The following is a 12,364-nucleotide window of genomic DNA, read 5'->3' on the forward strand; positions in this document are numbered from 1 at the left end:
TCGAAGTTTTCGAAGTGGAGAAGCTTGCCAGCCAAGAGAAGATCCTCCTGAATGGAGCCCAGGTATAAAGGCAAAAATCGCCATCCAACTGCGCCTGCCCGCATCCCGTCGCCTTCGGCGGTTGGCATACAATATGGCCTTGCAACGAACTTGTTCTGTGCTACAGAGTATTTCAGTTTGTGAGCAGGCAGCCGATAGACGGGATTTCGATATCGACTAGATGAGTTAGAGCGTGAGAGACCATAAGCACAGCGTATAGGTCTGGCAATATATGCCATGCATCCTTTTCTGTTATTTGGGCGACCTGTTGATGACCTCTTCCTAGTAGGCTAGGGGTGATGTCAAAAGACGTCAACGAAAGAGACCGTCTAGGCCGAACGTTCGCGCGCAGCTCTGAAACTTGGCCCATCTCATTAAAGGACGGGCCGGCAATTGGGGAATCTCAAACTGATGCGAAACGGCATATGTTCCGAGGTCACTGCATACCTCACACCATTCTGACAGTTATTGGGCGTTTCGATAGCGGTACACGTATACATATATATGATCCCTTCCATATAGGTCCATTTCACTTCCCAAGGTGTCACCAAGAGTCACCATGAAAGCAGCTGCTGAGGAGATCAGGCTCGCTGTCAACTTGTACTCCGTACTCGTGAAGGGCGTCTTGGAGCTTGGCTTTCCCGTGCCACCTCCTCGTGAAAGAAGGCTGTCATACATTAGTGTATATATATACCTCCGCAACGTCGGGGATCCATAGTCCGAGCCTGCAGAACCAAAATCCGTGAACCAAATAAATTCTCCATTGCCTCCACAGGACCCTGGCTTGAGCCGTCTTAACAGGGGCTCCATACATATATATATCCCCCTTTCCAGAACTATAGCCAGGGCCGTTTGCAAGGATAAAACAGCAGGGTGCCAACCGCAGGGACAATCTTTACCATCGGGATTCCACTGTCATCCATAGTATACGGAGTATTCTCTTGGGCGTCGTCATCTCTGCCTGTCTTAAGAGGGCTGATCCGCGTTTCAGGATGGCTGTTCCCCATACCCAATCCGCAGAAGCGGCGAAGATACGAGCTCGCGCGGCCTGATTGGATGTTTCTTCAATGTACGTCATCCCAGTTGATGCTCTGAGCAGAAAAGCTTGTACAACTGCTGGCGGTGGATTGGGTCAATCTTTTCCAGCGGATGATGTTGAGTGAATAAAATCCACATTCCAGAAAAGACGATGGAGCAGAAAGATTAGGCGTAACGGGAACTCCAGTGCAGGATCCCCATTGCTGCTGTGATTGGCGACGGACGTCATGCAACAGAGAAGCTGTCCGATGGTAAATCCATTCGTTTCCGTCTAGGATAATAAGTCTGTAGAACCTGGAGGAGAAGAGGACCAGGGACACGAAGCTGGGCCGTTCAAGGATAGAAACGGGGGCGGATCTCCTGATAACGAGGTTGTATCCGTGATGGAGGCCCTCTCTGAACATATACGCCATGGTCTGCTCCATCGAGTGATGACATCGTTGATCTGTTTCTCTCATGTGGTGTATTGCTTCCATCTGATATATATAAGTAGGATGAAGTTGTAGGTAAGTTAAAAAGGAAAAAGAGCCTGACCCGGAGATCCTTCCTTTCCATCTACGAACACCTGATACACGCAACATCACACAGGTCTTCAGCCTTCTCATCTCCTCTTCCCTTTGTCTCTTAATACTTTTCTTTCTCTGGGCTGCATGACGCAGTTTTATTTCTTAAGCTCCTTTGATATTCAAACTCTCGTCTCTAATGGCTGGATACATATAGAGTCCGGGGACCCTCAATACATAAACCAGCTGCAGGATAGCTTGCCATACCAACGATATCCAACACCTTCTGGCATATCAATGCCTGTTGTCAACACATAATAGCCTGGAGCAACCATGATTTCCTTTCGAAAATGCGTTTTCATCGCCTTTCTTATTCTTTCCGGCGGTTTCCTACTACACGCAGCCCATATCAAGCCGGTATCAGCCAATGTTGAGGTTGAGACTCACCACCAACGATCAGAACAACCACTACGCACATCAGTCACTGCCAAATTGGAATCGGAACCCGAGCCTGAGCCTAAAGTTGAATCTGATCCCGAACCTGAGCCAGAGCCAGAGCCAAAGACTCTGCGAGGCCGTCTAAAATACCATTTCCCTTATGGCGTAACGGCTAAGTTCCCTGGCTATATCTGGCAGACGTGGAAGTATACACCGGCATCTGGAGATTTCGATCCTACACTACGGCCGCTAGAAGCAAGCTGGACTGAGCTGCATCCTGGATTCATTCATCAGGTCGTCGATGATGAGAGTGCACTATACTTCTTGAAGTATCTATATGCCTCCTTCCCAGAGATTGTCGAGGCGTATAACTCGTTGCCATTGCCAGTTCTCAAGGCAGATTTCTTCCGATACCTTATCCTTCACGCACGAGGAGGCATATATTCCGACATCGACACATCTGCCCTTCGACCTGCAACAGAATGGATACCCTCTAAATTTGACCGCTCAACTATTGGCCTGGTTATCGGCATTGAGGCAGATCCCGACCGCGCAGACTGGGATAAATGGTATTCACGCAGAATTCAGTTCTGCCAGTGGACTATTCAAGCGAAGCCAGGCCATCCGGTTCTCCGAGATGTCATTGCTAACATCACGGAAGAGGCATTGCGCATGAAGGTCGAGGGGAATCTAACAGATGGGAAGATGGACAAGTCGATTGTGGAATTCACTGGCCCTGCCATCTGGACAGATGCGGTTTTCAGATACTTGAATGATCCGTTTTATTTTCCCAGCGAGGATGGGGCTCTTCGAAATATCTCTACCCCCCATTTCACTGGCATGACGAAGCAGAAGCAAGTAGGAGATATTGTCGTCCTACCAATTACCAGCTTCAGCCCTGGTGTGCAGCAGATGGGTTCTGAGGAGCCGGACAGCGATATGGCCTTTGTCCAGCACCAGTTCTCAGGTATGAAGAGCCATCAGTGTAAAGTCGTTAGTATTCTTTGGAGAAAACGTATCTAACTGTTACTATTTATAGGTACATGGAAATCACTTGAAGACAGAAGAATCGGCCATTGGTAGCGGTCTTCTTGGCCTTCGACCTTTTACTAGTTACCCCATTTTACGAACGCTTCATGACCTATCTTGCGTCTTCGCCAGATTTCCCTTCTCAAACCACATTCTAGTGTCTATTCCATTTAACGATTCCCCCAAAACCCTTACAAAGGGACCTTTCTTATCTGGCATTCCTGTCCGTTGGAAGTTTACGACTCCATAAAACATTTCACCGTACCTCTTTTTCCTTTCATTTGATACCATTTCCTACTATCTCCCTACCTCCTGGATGAATCCTTATATTACCTTCATCACGCCTCGACATTTGGGAGGATAGGCTTACAATAAGCCGTCAAACAGAGCAGGCCCTCTTGTTTTGCATGTATTTCTTTTGTCCATTTCATTTTCTGGAACTTGGGGCATTCATAGATATTTTAACTGTTTAGATTCCAACATGGTCCGGAATAGCAAGGCGTTGATAATAAGAAAATACATATTATTCTGCTATTCAAGCAGGCTACCCTTTGAAGATATGTGCACGTATGAATATATATAGATGGCAATGGGGAATATGTAGTTATGCCGAGGTAAGTTACGTCTGACAGATATTTGTTACCCAGGGGCCTTCTGGGGTGATTTTGTGACGGCAAGGAAGCGTCATGTATATATAAGAGAGTAAGAAAAAGTAGTAGGTGTGTAAAAAATGATGATGCTACAATATAAGTGTTGGTGGTAGATGTGATGTCAATGTCGATGGCGAGTATGGCGTTTAGGTGTGAGTACCGTTGGAAGTTCGCAAAAGTATCCATGAAACGACCATCGAGGTCGTTTTGGCCCGTCAAATCAAAAATCTTGAAATACCTCTTCGTACTTCTCCTTCATTTCATCCGTGTAAACGGCCTGAGTAGACGGGTCAGGCGGATCAGGATATTCCTCGAAATTCGCCGTGTCTGCTGGATGGTTTACTTGCGGTATTATCGGGCCCCTAATCCGTTTGTGATACAGATCATCCCAATTGATACCTTCGAAAAAAGGGTGGTCTCGAACCCGCTGGCTTCCTCCAGATATGTGCCCCAATCGCTCGGATGGGTTCACTTTACACAAGGAGCCGATTATATCCTTAGCTGGAGCCTTCATGTTGGAAGGGAAGCGGATTCTCCCTTGGACTATCTTTTCATATATGCCCATGGGATTTGAGTCCCAGAAGGGTGGTTGGCCGACGAGAAATTCGTAGATGAGTATGCCTAAGGCCCACCAGTCAACGGCAAGGCCATGGCCGCTGTTATGTATGACTTCTGGAGCAAGGTATTCTGGAGTGCCGCAGAGTGTGTATGTTTCTAGGTTATATAGTTGTTTCGCGAAGCCAAAGTCAACTAATTTGAGATGGCCATCTTGGTCGAGGAGGATGTTTTCGGGTTTAAGGTCGCGATAGGCGATTCCGTGCACGTCATGCAGGTACCCGATGACTAGTGTTATTTCTGCAGCGTAAAATTTAGAGGTTTCTTCATTGAATCTGCGTGATCGACGGAGGAAAGTAAATATTTCGCCGCCAGGGCAATATTCGAGCTGGATAAGTTAGTTCGGGCTGCTTAAGAATGATTGGGCGAGCTACATACCAGCATGCAGAGGCATAGTTCTTCTGAGAAGGTGGTGACTAGCGTTGTTATAAAAGGGTGGCCGGCAGCCTTGGAGAGGCACTTGCTCTCGTTTCGTACATGTTCGACTTGTTTCAGCTTTATTACTGCAGATGAGGAATCCTCCGTTAGTTAATGGTTTGTATCTCACCATCGGGTCTGGGTGGCTTACCTTCAGCTTTCCGCAGTATCTTGAGAGCAAAAATGTTGTTGTCTGGCTCTTTGGCAGCGTGCAACCTTGCTAGCCATACTCGAGCAAAGGTACCTGCAGACAATAAATGAGTTAATGGTGTACAGCAGAGACTAGTTTAATGGCCAAAATACGTACCTGTACCTAGTGTCTTGATGAGTTCAAAATCACCAATTGTCAAACCTCGATCGGGCAGACCAGCAGCCTCCCTCAGTCGACCTTGGACAACGTCCTTGGGCGTCCTTGGCCTCGACGCCGGCCACGAGAGGCGATCTGGCTTCACTTCAGTGTCAACATGTCCACGCTCCGGCATCTGCTGCTCCTTTGCGTGAGCTATGTCGGGTAACGTCTGCTTTATCATTTTCGTTGTCGCCATCAGGAAGAGATCTCTTGTTTCCGCCTTTGCTCAAATCGCAGTGTCCGTGTATCGTATATATATATTATCCCCAGCAGACAGTTACTTGTTTTTCCCTCAGTAAAATTCCTTCTCTTGTCCGTCTACTCTTTTCACGTCGCCATGCCGAAACCACGGCTAGGAAGGAGACCAAGCCCAGCGAAACAGCTTCGGAGATTTCGGCGAAGAGAGATCCTTGGGGTGTTTGTGTCGTAGGTAGTTCGTGCAGCTCGCTCAGCTGGCATTGAGGGCGAAGACAGGGTAATTTGACGGGCGCAGCACTCGCCATTGCCTTCTTAAACCATCCGCAGGTTGAAGGAGAAGCAGACGAGACATGGCGTCCGGAGTTAGGGGGCAGACTTTTTTCATTTCTCCCTACCAGGCCTTTTCCCGGTTAAAAAGCTAAGATTTTTGCGGCGGCGCGGAAACTTGCGACTTTTCTCTGACGTAGCGCGGGGCATTAGTCATGGCTTAGTCATGGCTTGGTTAAGAGTCGATAGAAGGCGACGAGGAAGACGAGGGAGACGACATGCTATTAGTTACTGGTAGAGTACATGGAGAGAAAAGGTCTAGAGAATGCGCAGAGACAAGTGTAAAGGACATCCCGAAACAACCCGGTGCCTGGTTAGGTGGCAGTTTGGAGACGCGTCGACTGGAGTATATACAACAAAAGGACACGCGGGATAGCTCTACTCGATGGTAGATTGATAGATGGTAGTTAGTAGGTAAGGGTAGAGTCCAGGCCATTCCACCACCAGTATTCATGAAAAGAAGAAGCAAGCTTAAGCAGAGCTCTTGGAGTTTAGAATCAAACCAACAATCAACCTATGCAAAGGGTTAGTCAAGTTATAGAATGCAGAGGTGGACAGACTTACCCGTATAGACCCAGGACTTCGCCGAAAATCAATATCAACACCATACCTACAAAGACTTTGGATTGCTGCATGTAGGCGCGCGTTCCCTAGATGCCCGTTTAGCAAAGGCTGTATGGGAGAAGCTATATCGGCGCAACTTACAGCTTCGCCAACTATTCCAATGGTGTAGCCGGCAGCAAGGCCTGCAAGACCGACCGAAAGTCCTGCTGCAAGATGCAAACACCCACTGTCACCGAAGTCAGTATTCTTCCTTTTTTTTTTTTTTTTGTTCATGCAAGGTGGATAACTCCACGTACGCATATAAACTGTACTGTGTCTCCGGTGGTGGTCCCAGGTCTCCAGCTATCAAAACGGCAACGACAAGCCCGTAAACGGCGATGATACCGGCCATGACAACGGGTATCAGTGACTATAACCGTCGTGTTAACCGAGTTCCTTGCTTCCGTAGAGAGAGTGTCATGCCTTCATGATCAAATCAGGTCTGAATGTTCCGACACCTGCGATACCAATTCCAGCCTTTGCTGTGCCATACGCAGCTCCGACACCTATATAAGGGCAATATGTCAACATGCGGGATTTCCACAGTTTCGACGATTTCAAACGTACATCCGAAGATTATCTAGAGGCCCATCGGTTAGCTATGGAATCTAGAGGGGGGCCGCATTCGTCATCCCGGTGGTTATCAAGTACTTACGGCTGAAGCTATGCCTGCCTGTTCATCGACGACAAGACGTTAGTCCAGGGTTCACGCCAACCTTGGGTTAGAATAGCAGCACCAACCATCCCGATAAAGGGGGCAAACTTGGGAGCAAGTTCACTCTCCGCCATTGTTATCTATAACTCCTAGCTCTGTCCTATCCGTGATCGAGGCGGTCTTCTCATCCACCGTCTGGGATGGATTCCCGTAGCTAACGTAGCTCTCAAGCGGTCAGGATATCGAGTCGTGTCGGATATAACAAGTCCTCAGAGTCTCGTCTCGTCTCGTCTATCGCTGGACAGGGCGTCTTTCTATCCTGCGATGCTGTCTCTCTCTCTATATCCTGTTTATGTTATTAATCTTGCTTGAGCGTTTGAAGACTGAGATTCGAACCCAAAGCCAGGATCACATCACGTGAATACAGCAATACAGCACCCGTACAGCGACTAAGTGAAAAATACGAAGCATTTCACTGTTTCTTCACTGTTTCTTCAGCTATCAAAGCATCTTCTACCTTTTGCCAGCTTATATTACATCTTCTACAGCAAAGAATACTATCAAAAAGCTGCTCTATAGAACATCAAGCACTTCCATGTTTCTTGTATTGTCACGGCGATACCGAGTTAAACCCTTCTCGGCCTTTTTTCCCTTCCAGTTCACATTCGCAACTCCAACGACCTAAAAAAAAAAGAACATCTTCAACTTCGCGGCTTTGACGGCCTTTGCTTCCTCTGAACTTCACTGTCTCTTTGCTGCTCGACCAAGGCAGAGCTGCTCTGTCGGCGTCTTCCCTCCTCCGTCACAGCTTGCTGCTGGCCCGGCATTGTCCTTTTGGGCGCCTTGAATCTGCTTCTATCGATTTCTCACGGTCTGGAGGGGGGATTCCCTATCAGAACACCCTCACACGGGACAGACCCCTTTTTTTTCTCTGTTCTGTTCTGCTGATATTCTCTCTGTCAGCCTGTTGAAGCTATTCGACTCTTGCTTCTCCTTTGTTCGATAGAGCAACGCGTGGTGCGCTCGACTCGGTTATCCGGCGTGGTTGAAGCTCCTCGGAGGATGAGGGAGAGCTGACCAACTGCTTCTACTGCCCGAGTCAGAGATCACTACCATCTCTCTCCATTATTCTGGCCTCAAATTTGGATGTTACTACAAAGCAAGCAAGTTACAAGGGCCTTCCTACCGACAGACCTGACATTTCTCAATATAAACCCATCTATTGGGGCGTATTTCACACTTACATAAGAGGTATATAAACAGGTGTGTTGAGAGAGGGTCAAGACTTGGTTCATATCATGGCGGATCTGGGAGCTCAGCAAGGACGAGGTTACCGGCCTGGAGGTTCCCGTGGCCCTGCTTCTTCCTTCCAGCGAGATGCTGCCTTTTCAGAAATTTTCGGAGGAACGCCGCCTCCAGGCCGGTCTCAAACGATGACATCGCATACTCCACAGTTCAACCAGGAACGCGCCCACACGATGACATCTCACCCATCCGACTCATACGCGCAGTCTCGAGGTCCTCCACCGCCTATGCGACAGTCTCGTGGCGGATACTCGCCAAATCCCCAGGCGGGATGGCAACCTAACGGCTCGGGGCCTCCCCCACAACAACGCGCACCACCACCTCCCCATCAGCAACGGCCCATGCATCCGCAGAACGTCCAGCAATATCCCCCAAATATGCAACAGCGACCCTATCCCTGTCGTCCTCAGTACCCTCATCCTCAGCGCCTGGACTCCCGTCCGGGGCCTCCTCAGTTCCAACAGCCAAACCCGCACAGTCGACCTTTACCTCCACCAGCTCTCAACACGGATCAATATAGATCACGTTCAATGGCAAGGCTAGGGGGGCCTCCTTCCTACCAGTCGCCGCAATCACAGTTCCCTCCCACCCCTGTCAATGCTTTCCGCCAGCCATCATATCATTCCATGGGATCTAGAACAGCCCAGGGCCGCATAGTTCCCGAAAGACATGACAACGAGCGAGCCATGTCAATGAGTTCTTACTCTGCAGACCGTGATCATGCCCAAACGATCAGTTCCGGGAGGGTCGTGCCGAGTAGAAGAAGGGAATCAGGTCTAGAACGAGAGCGACCAGTAGTTATGGACCGCCATTATGCGGATTCACCAGCTTCGATGCAACCCGCAATGGATGAGCCAGTGGCCCCTGTGCACTCTGGACATCATGTGCTGCCCACACCACAAGACCCTCAATTCCGCGTAAGGCATCCTAGTGAAAGCTCTGTTAATTCACGTACTTTGTCCATGGCATCAACTATTGCCCCAGAACGCAACAATAGCATGCAAAAGCCCGTTACAACGAAATCAACCAACCACTCAACGGCGGGACCGCCTCCAACAAACAATGTCCACCGCAGAACCCCGCTCGCTTATCCAGCTCTCCTGTCTCGAGTAGCCGCCGTATTTAAGGAGAGGATCTCTGTGGGCGAACGTATTAAAAATGACTTGGCTTACACGAATGCCTTTACAGGCGCAGAAGCTGTTGACTTGATATCTTACATTATCAAAACGACAGACCGCAACCTGGCCCTACTCCTTGGTCGAGCTTTGGATGCTCAAAAACTGTTTCATGATGTTACGTATGACCACCGACTACGAGATGCCCCAGGCGAACTCTACCAGTTTAGGGAGACGCTAGGTGAGGAGTCTCCTGTCAATGATGTCAACGGTGTATTTACCCTTTTGACGGAATGCTATTCTCCAACTTGTACCAGAGACCAATTATGTTACTCAATTGCTTGCCCGCGACGACTCGAGCAACAGGCACGACTAAACCTCAAGCCTCAGCCAGGACTGAGACCATCTGCATCTAAGGGCAGTCTTCACGACCAGGAGGATAATGATGATCAGAAGTTGTGGATCAACATGGTACCCAAGGAAGTGGCCGATAGTCTTGAGGACCGCGAGAAGAAGCGACAGGAAATCATATTTGAGATGATGTATACCGAGCGCGACTTCGTCAAAGACTTGGAATATTTGAGAGATTTCTGGATGCGCCCACTACGCTCCCCCAATAACCCTAGTCTTTCCCCCATACCAGAGCATCGTCGGGAGAAGTTTATACGGACAGTTTTCGGGAACTGTTTGGAGGTGCTGAGCGTCAACTCCAAACTAAGCGAAGCGCTTAACGCGCGGCAAAAGGAAACTCCAGTTGTTAAAACCATCGGCGACATTTTCCTTCAATTCGTCCCTCGTTTCGACCCCTTCATCAGGTACGGTGCCAACCAGCTTCACGGAAAATATGAGTTTGAAAAGGAACGATCGTCGAACCCTGCATTCGCCAAATTCGTTGAAGAAACAGAGCGCTTAAAGGAGTCTCGAAAACTTGAGTTGAACGGTTATCTCACGAAGCCAACGACTCGATTAGCGAGGTATCCGCTTCTACTGGAAGGTGTGGCTAAGTACACTGCCGATGATAATCCAGATAAGGAGGACATTCCCAAGGCCATTGTTCTTATACGAGACTTCCTTTCTCGAGTGAACACTGAGAGCGGAAAGGCAGAGAACCATTTCAATCTTGTGCAACTAAACTCGGCCCTGAAATTCACTCCGGGTGATTACGTTGACCTTAAGCTCACGGAGGAGAACCGAGTGATGCTGATCAAGATGGCATTCAAGAAGGGTCCTACCGATTCAGCGGAAGTTACTGCCTATCTGTTTGATCATTCTGTCCTACTTGTTCGAATAAAACCCGTGAACAAACGGGAGGAGTATAGAGTATACAGGAAGCCTATTCCGCTGGAACTTCTTGTGATCACTCAGATGGAAGAAGTGCTGCCTAAACTAGGTATTCACAAACGCCCTACTGCCGGCGGCCTGATTCCCGGCGCGAGGGCAGCTAATGCCACCCCAGCTTCATCCAAGGATGGGTTGCCTGTTACCTTCCGCCATCTGGGTAAAGGTGGTTATGAGATAACCCTTCATGCAACATCACAAACTCAGCGGAAACGGTTTATCGAGCTGGTTGAAGAGCAGCAGAGGAAGCTACGGGAGCGAAATAGCAACTTCTATTCGAAAACTATTCTTTGCGAGAACTTCTTTAGCGCTGTTAACAGAATCAACTGCTTGGTTCCAATTGGTATGTGTCCCACTTGCTTTTTATAGGCTTTATAACGGTATATTCGCTAATATGGCACGATGCAGATGGTGGTCGAAAACTTGTATATGGAACAGATAATGGCATTTATGTATCTGAACGTTGGCCAAAGGACAAATCCGCAACTCCAAAACGCGTCCTTGAGGCCAGTGCGGTAACTCAGATTGATACCTTGGAAGAATACCAGTTGCTTCTGGTACTAGCCAACAAGACCCTCAGTTCCTACCCACTGGAGGCATTGGATACGAGCGATAACCAGAGCGCGATGGTTCGACGGCCAAAGAAGATTCAAGGACATGCTAATTTCTTCAAATCCGGTATTGGCTTGGGTAGACACCTGGTGTGTTCCGTAAAGACATCAACTCTATCAACAACCATTAAGGTTTTCGAACCTATGGAGAACCTTGCTAAGGGCAAGAAGAAACCTCTCAGCAAGATGTTCCAGAGCGGTCAAGATGCTTTGAAACCATTCAAGGCATGTGAATCCCTTTCGTTTTCAGCCATTGCGTTATACTTTTGCTAATAGTATCCTTTGCAGGAATTCTACATCCCCGCTGAATCATCTTCTGTTCACTTCCTACGATCAACTCTCTGCGTTGGTTGCTCTCGTGGTTTCGAGGTTGTCAGTTTAGAAACTACCGAGAGACAATCTCTCCTCGACCAAGCCGACACTTCACTGGATTTCGTGGCAAGAAAAGAAAACGTCAAACCTATCCATATTGAGAGGCTCAACGGAGAGTTCCTGCTCAATTATTCCGATTTCTCCTTCTTCGTTAACCGTAATGGATGGAGAGCTCGACCAGACTGGCGAATCGCTTGGGAAGGCAACCCTACAGCATTTGCCCTCTCGTATCCATACATCCTTGCTTTTGAACCTAGCTTCATTGAAATTCGACACCTTGAAACCAGTGAGTTGGTACATGTTATGACTGGGCGAAACATTCGTATGCTACATTCTTCCACAAGAGAGGTATGTAATTCTCTTGATTCCCCATCCATACGCCACCATTTTAGCTAACTGATGTACCATAGATAATATATGCATATGAAGATGAAAGCGGAGAAGATGTCGTCACTAGTCTAGATTTCTGGAACAAGCCTGCATAAACGGGGGAAAGGATTTCAAAGAAATAAAAGGAAAACAAAAAAAAACACATTGGGAGTCATGGGAAATTTTTGTCTAATCCTCTCCCTCTTCTCTTTTCTTCTTTTTTTTTTATTGAAAGCATCTGAAGCTGCTTGTCTGACTGTCTTCCATGCCCTGCCGCGTTCTAACCTTCATACCTCGAGCGTTATGCACCTTCTTTCCCTCCCCTCCCTATTTTTGTTCTCGCCCACTTCTTGTGCCGTGCGTACCAGAATGGATTATGCCTGATGTCACTCC

The 12,364-nt window shown here is 48.2% G+C and overlaps 5 protein-coding genes across 5 annotated transcripts; 2 read left to right on the forward strand and 3 right to left on the reverse strand.

Annotated features, from left to right (window-relative positions):
* Positions 1 to 504: 504 nt before the first annotated feature.
* MCYG_01617 (uncharacterized protein) lies at positions 505 to 1,117 on the reverse strand (the record flags this gene model as incomplete). The annotated part of the gene is made up of 2 exons (XM_002848637.1): positions 505 to 706; positions 939 to 1,117. The coding sequence occupies 2 exons, from the start codon at positions 1,115 to 1,117 to the stop codon at positions 505 to 507; spliced, it is 381 nt and encodes a 126-aa protein (XP_002848683.1).
* Positions 1,118 to 1,913: 796 nt separating this feature from the next.
* On the forward strand, positions 1,914 to 3,101 carry MCYG_01618 (alpha 1,6 mannosyltransferase; the record flags this gene model as incomplete). Its single annotated transcript, XM_002848638.1, has 2 exons — positions 1,914 to 2,985; positions 3,058 to 3,101. The coding sequence occupies 2 exons, from the start codon at positions 1,914 to 1,916 to the stop codon at positions 3,099 to 3,101; spliced, it is 1,116 nt and encodes a 371-aa protein (XP_002848684.1).
* An 816-nt stretch (positions 3,102 to 3,917) lies between these two features.
* MCYG_01619 (serine/threonine-protein kinase PRKX) lies at positions 3,918 to 5,274 on the reverse strand (the record flags this gene model as incomplete). Its single annotated transcript, XM_002848639.1, has 4 exons — positions 3,918 to 4,640; positions 4,691 to 4,815; positions 4,881 to 4,973; positions 5,037 to 5,274. The coding sequence occupies 4 exons, from the start codon at positions 5,272 to 5,274 to the stop codon at positions 3,918 to 3,920; spliced, it is 1,179 nt and encodes a 392-aa protein (XP_002848685.1).
* Positions 5,275 to 6,074: 800 nt separating this feature from the next.
* MCYG_01620 (vacuolar ATPase proteolipid subunit c) lies at positions 6,075 to 6,995 on the reverse strand (the record flags this gene model as incomplete). The annotated part of the gene is made up of 7 exons (XM_002848640.1): positions 6,075 to 6,117; positions 6,168 to 6,253; positions 6,309 to 6,393; positions 6,464 to 6,576; positions 6,700 to 6,786; positions 6,862 to 6,879; positions 6,948 to 6,995. 7 exons carry the CDS (start codon positions 6,993 to 6,995, stop codon positions 6,075 to 6,077), a joined length of 480 nt encoding a protein of 159 aa, XP_002848686.1.
* Positions 6,996 to 8,159: 1,164 nt separating this feature from the next.
* On the forward strand, positions 8,160 to 12,087 carry MCYG_01621 (rho guanyl-nucleotide exchange factor; the record flags this gene model as incomplete). Its single annotated transcript, XM_002848641.1, has 4 exons — positions 8,160 to 10,962; positions 11,028 to 11,320; positions 11,507 to 11,950; positions 12,013 to 12,087. The coding sequence occupies 4 exons, from the start codon at positions 8,160 to 8,162 to the stop codon at positions 12,085 to 12,087; spliced, it is 3,615 nt and encodes a 1,204-aa protein (XP_002848687.1).
* Between the last annotated feature and the right edge of the window lie 277 nt (positions 12,088 to 12,364).

Source organism: Microsporum canis, genomic scaffold (assembly GCF_000151145.1).
Source record: "Microsporum canis CBS 113480 supercont1.2 genomic scaffold, whole genome shotgun sequence".
Taxonomy (NCBI): domain Eukaryota; kingdom Fungi; phylum Ascomycota; class Eurotiomycetes; order Onygenales; family Arthrodermataceae; genus Microsporum; species Microsporum canis.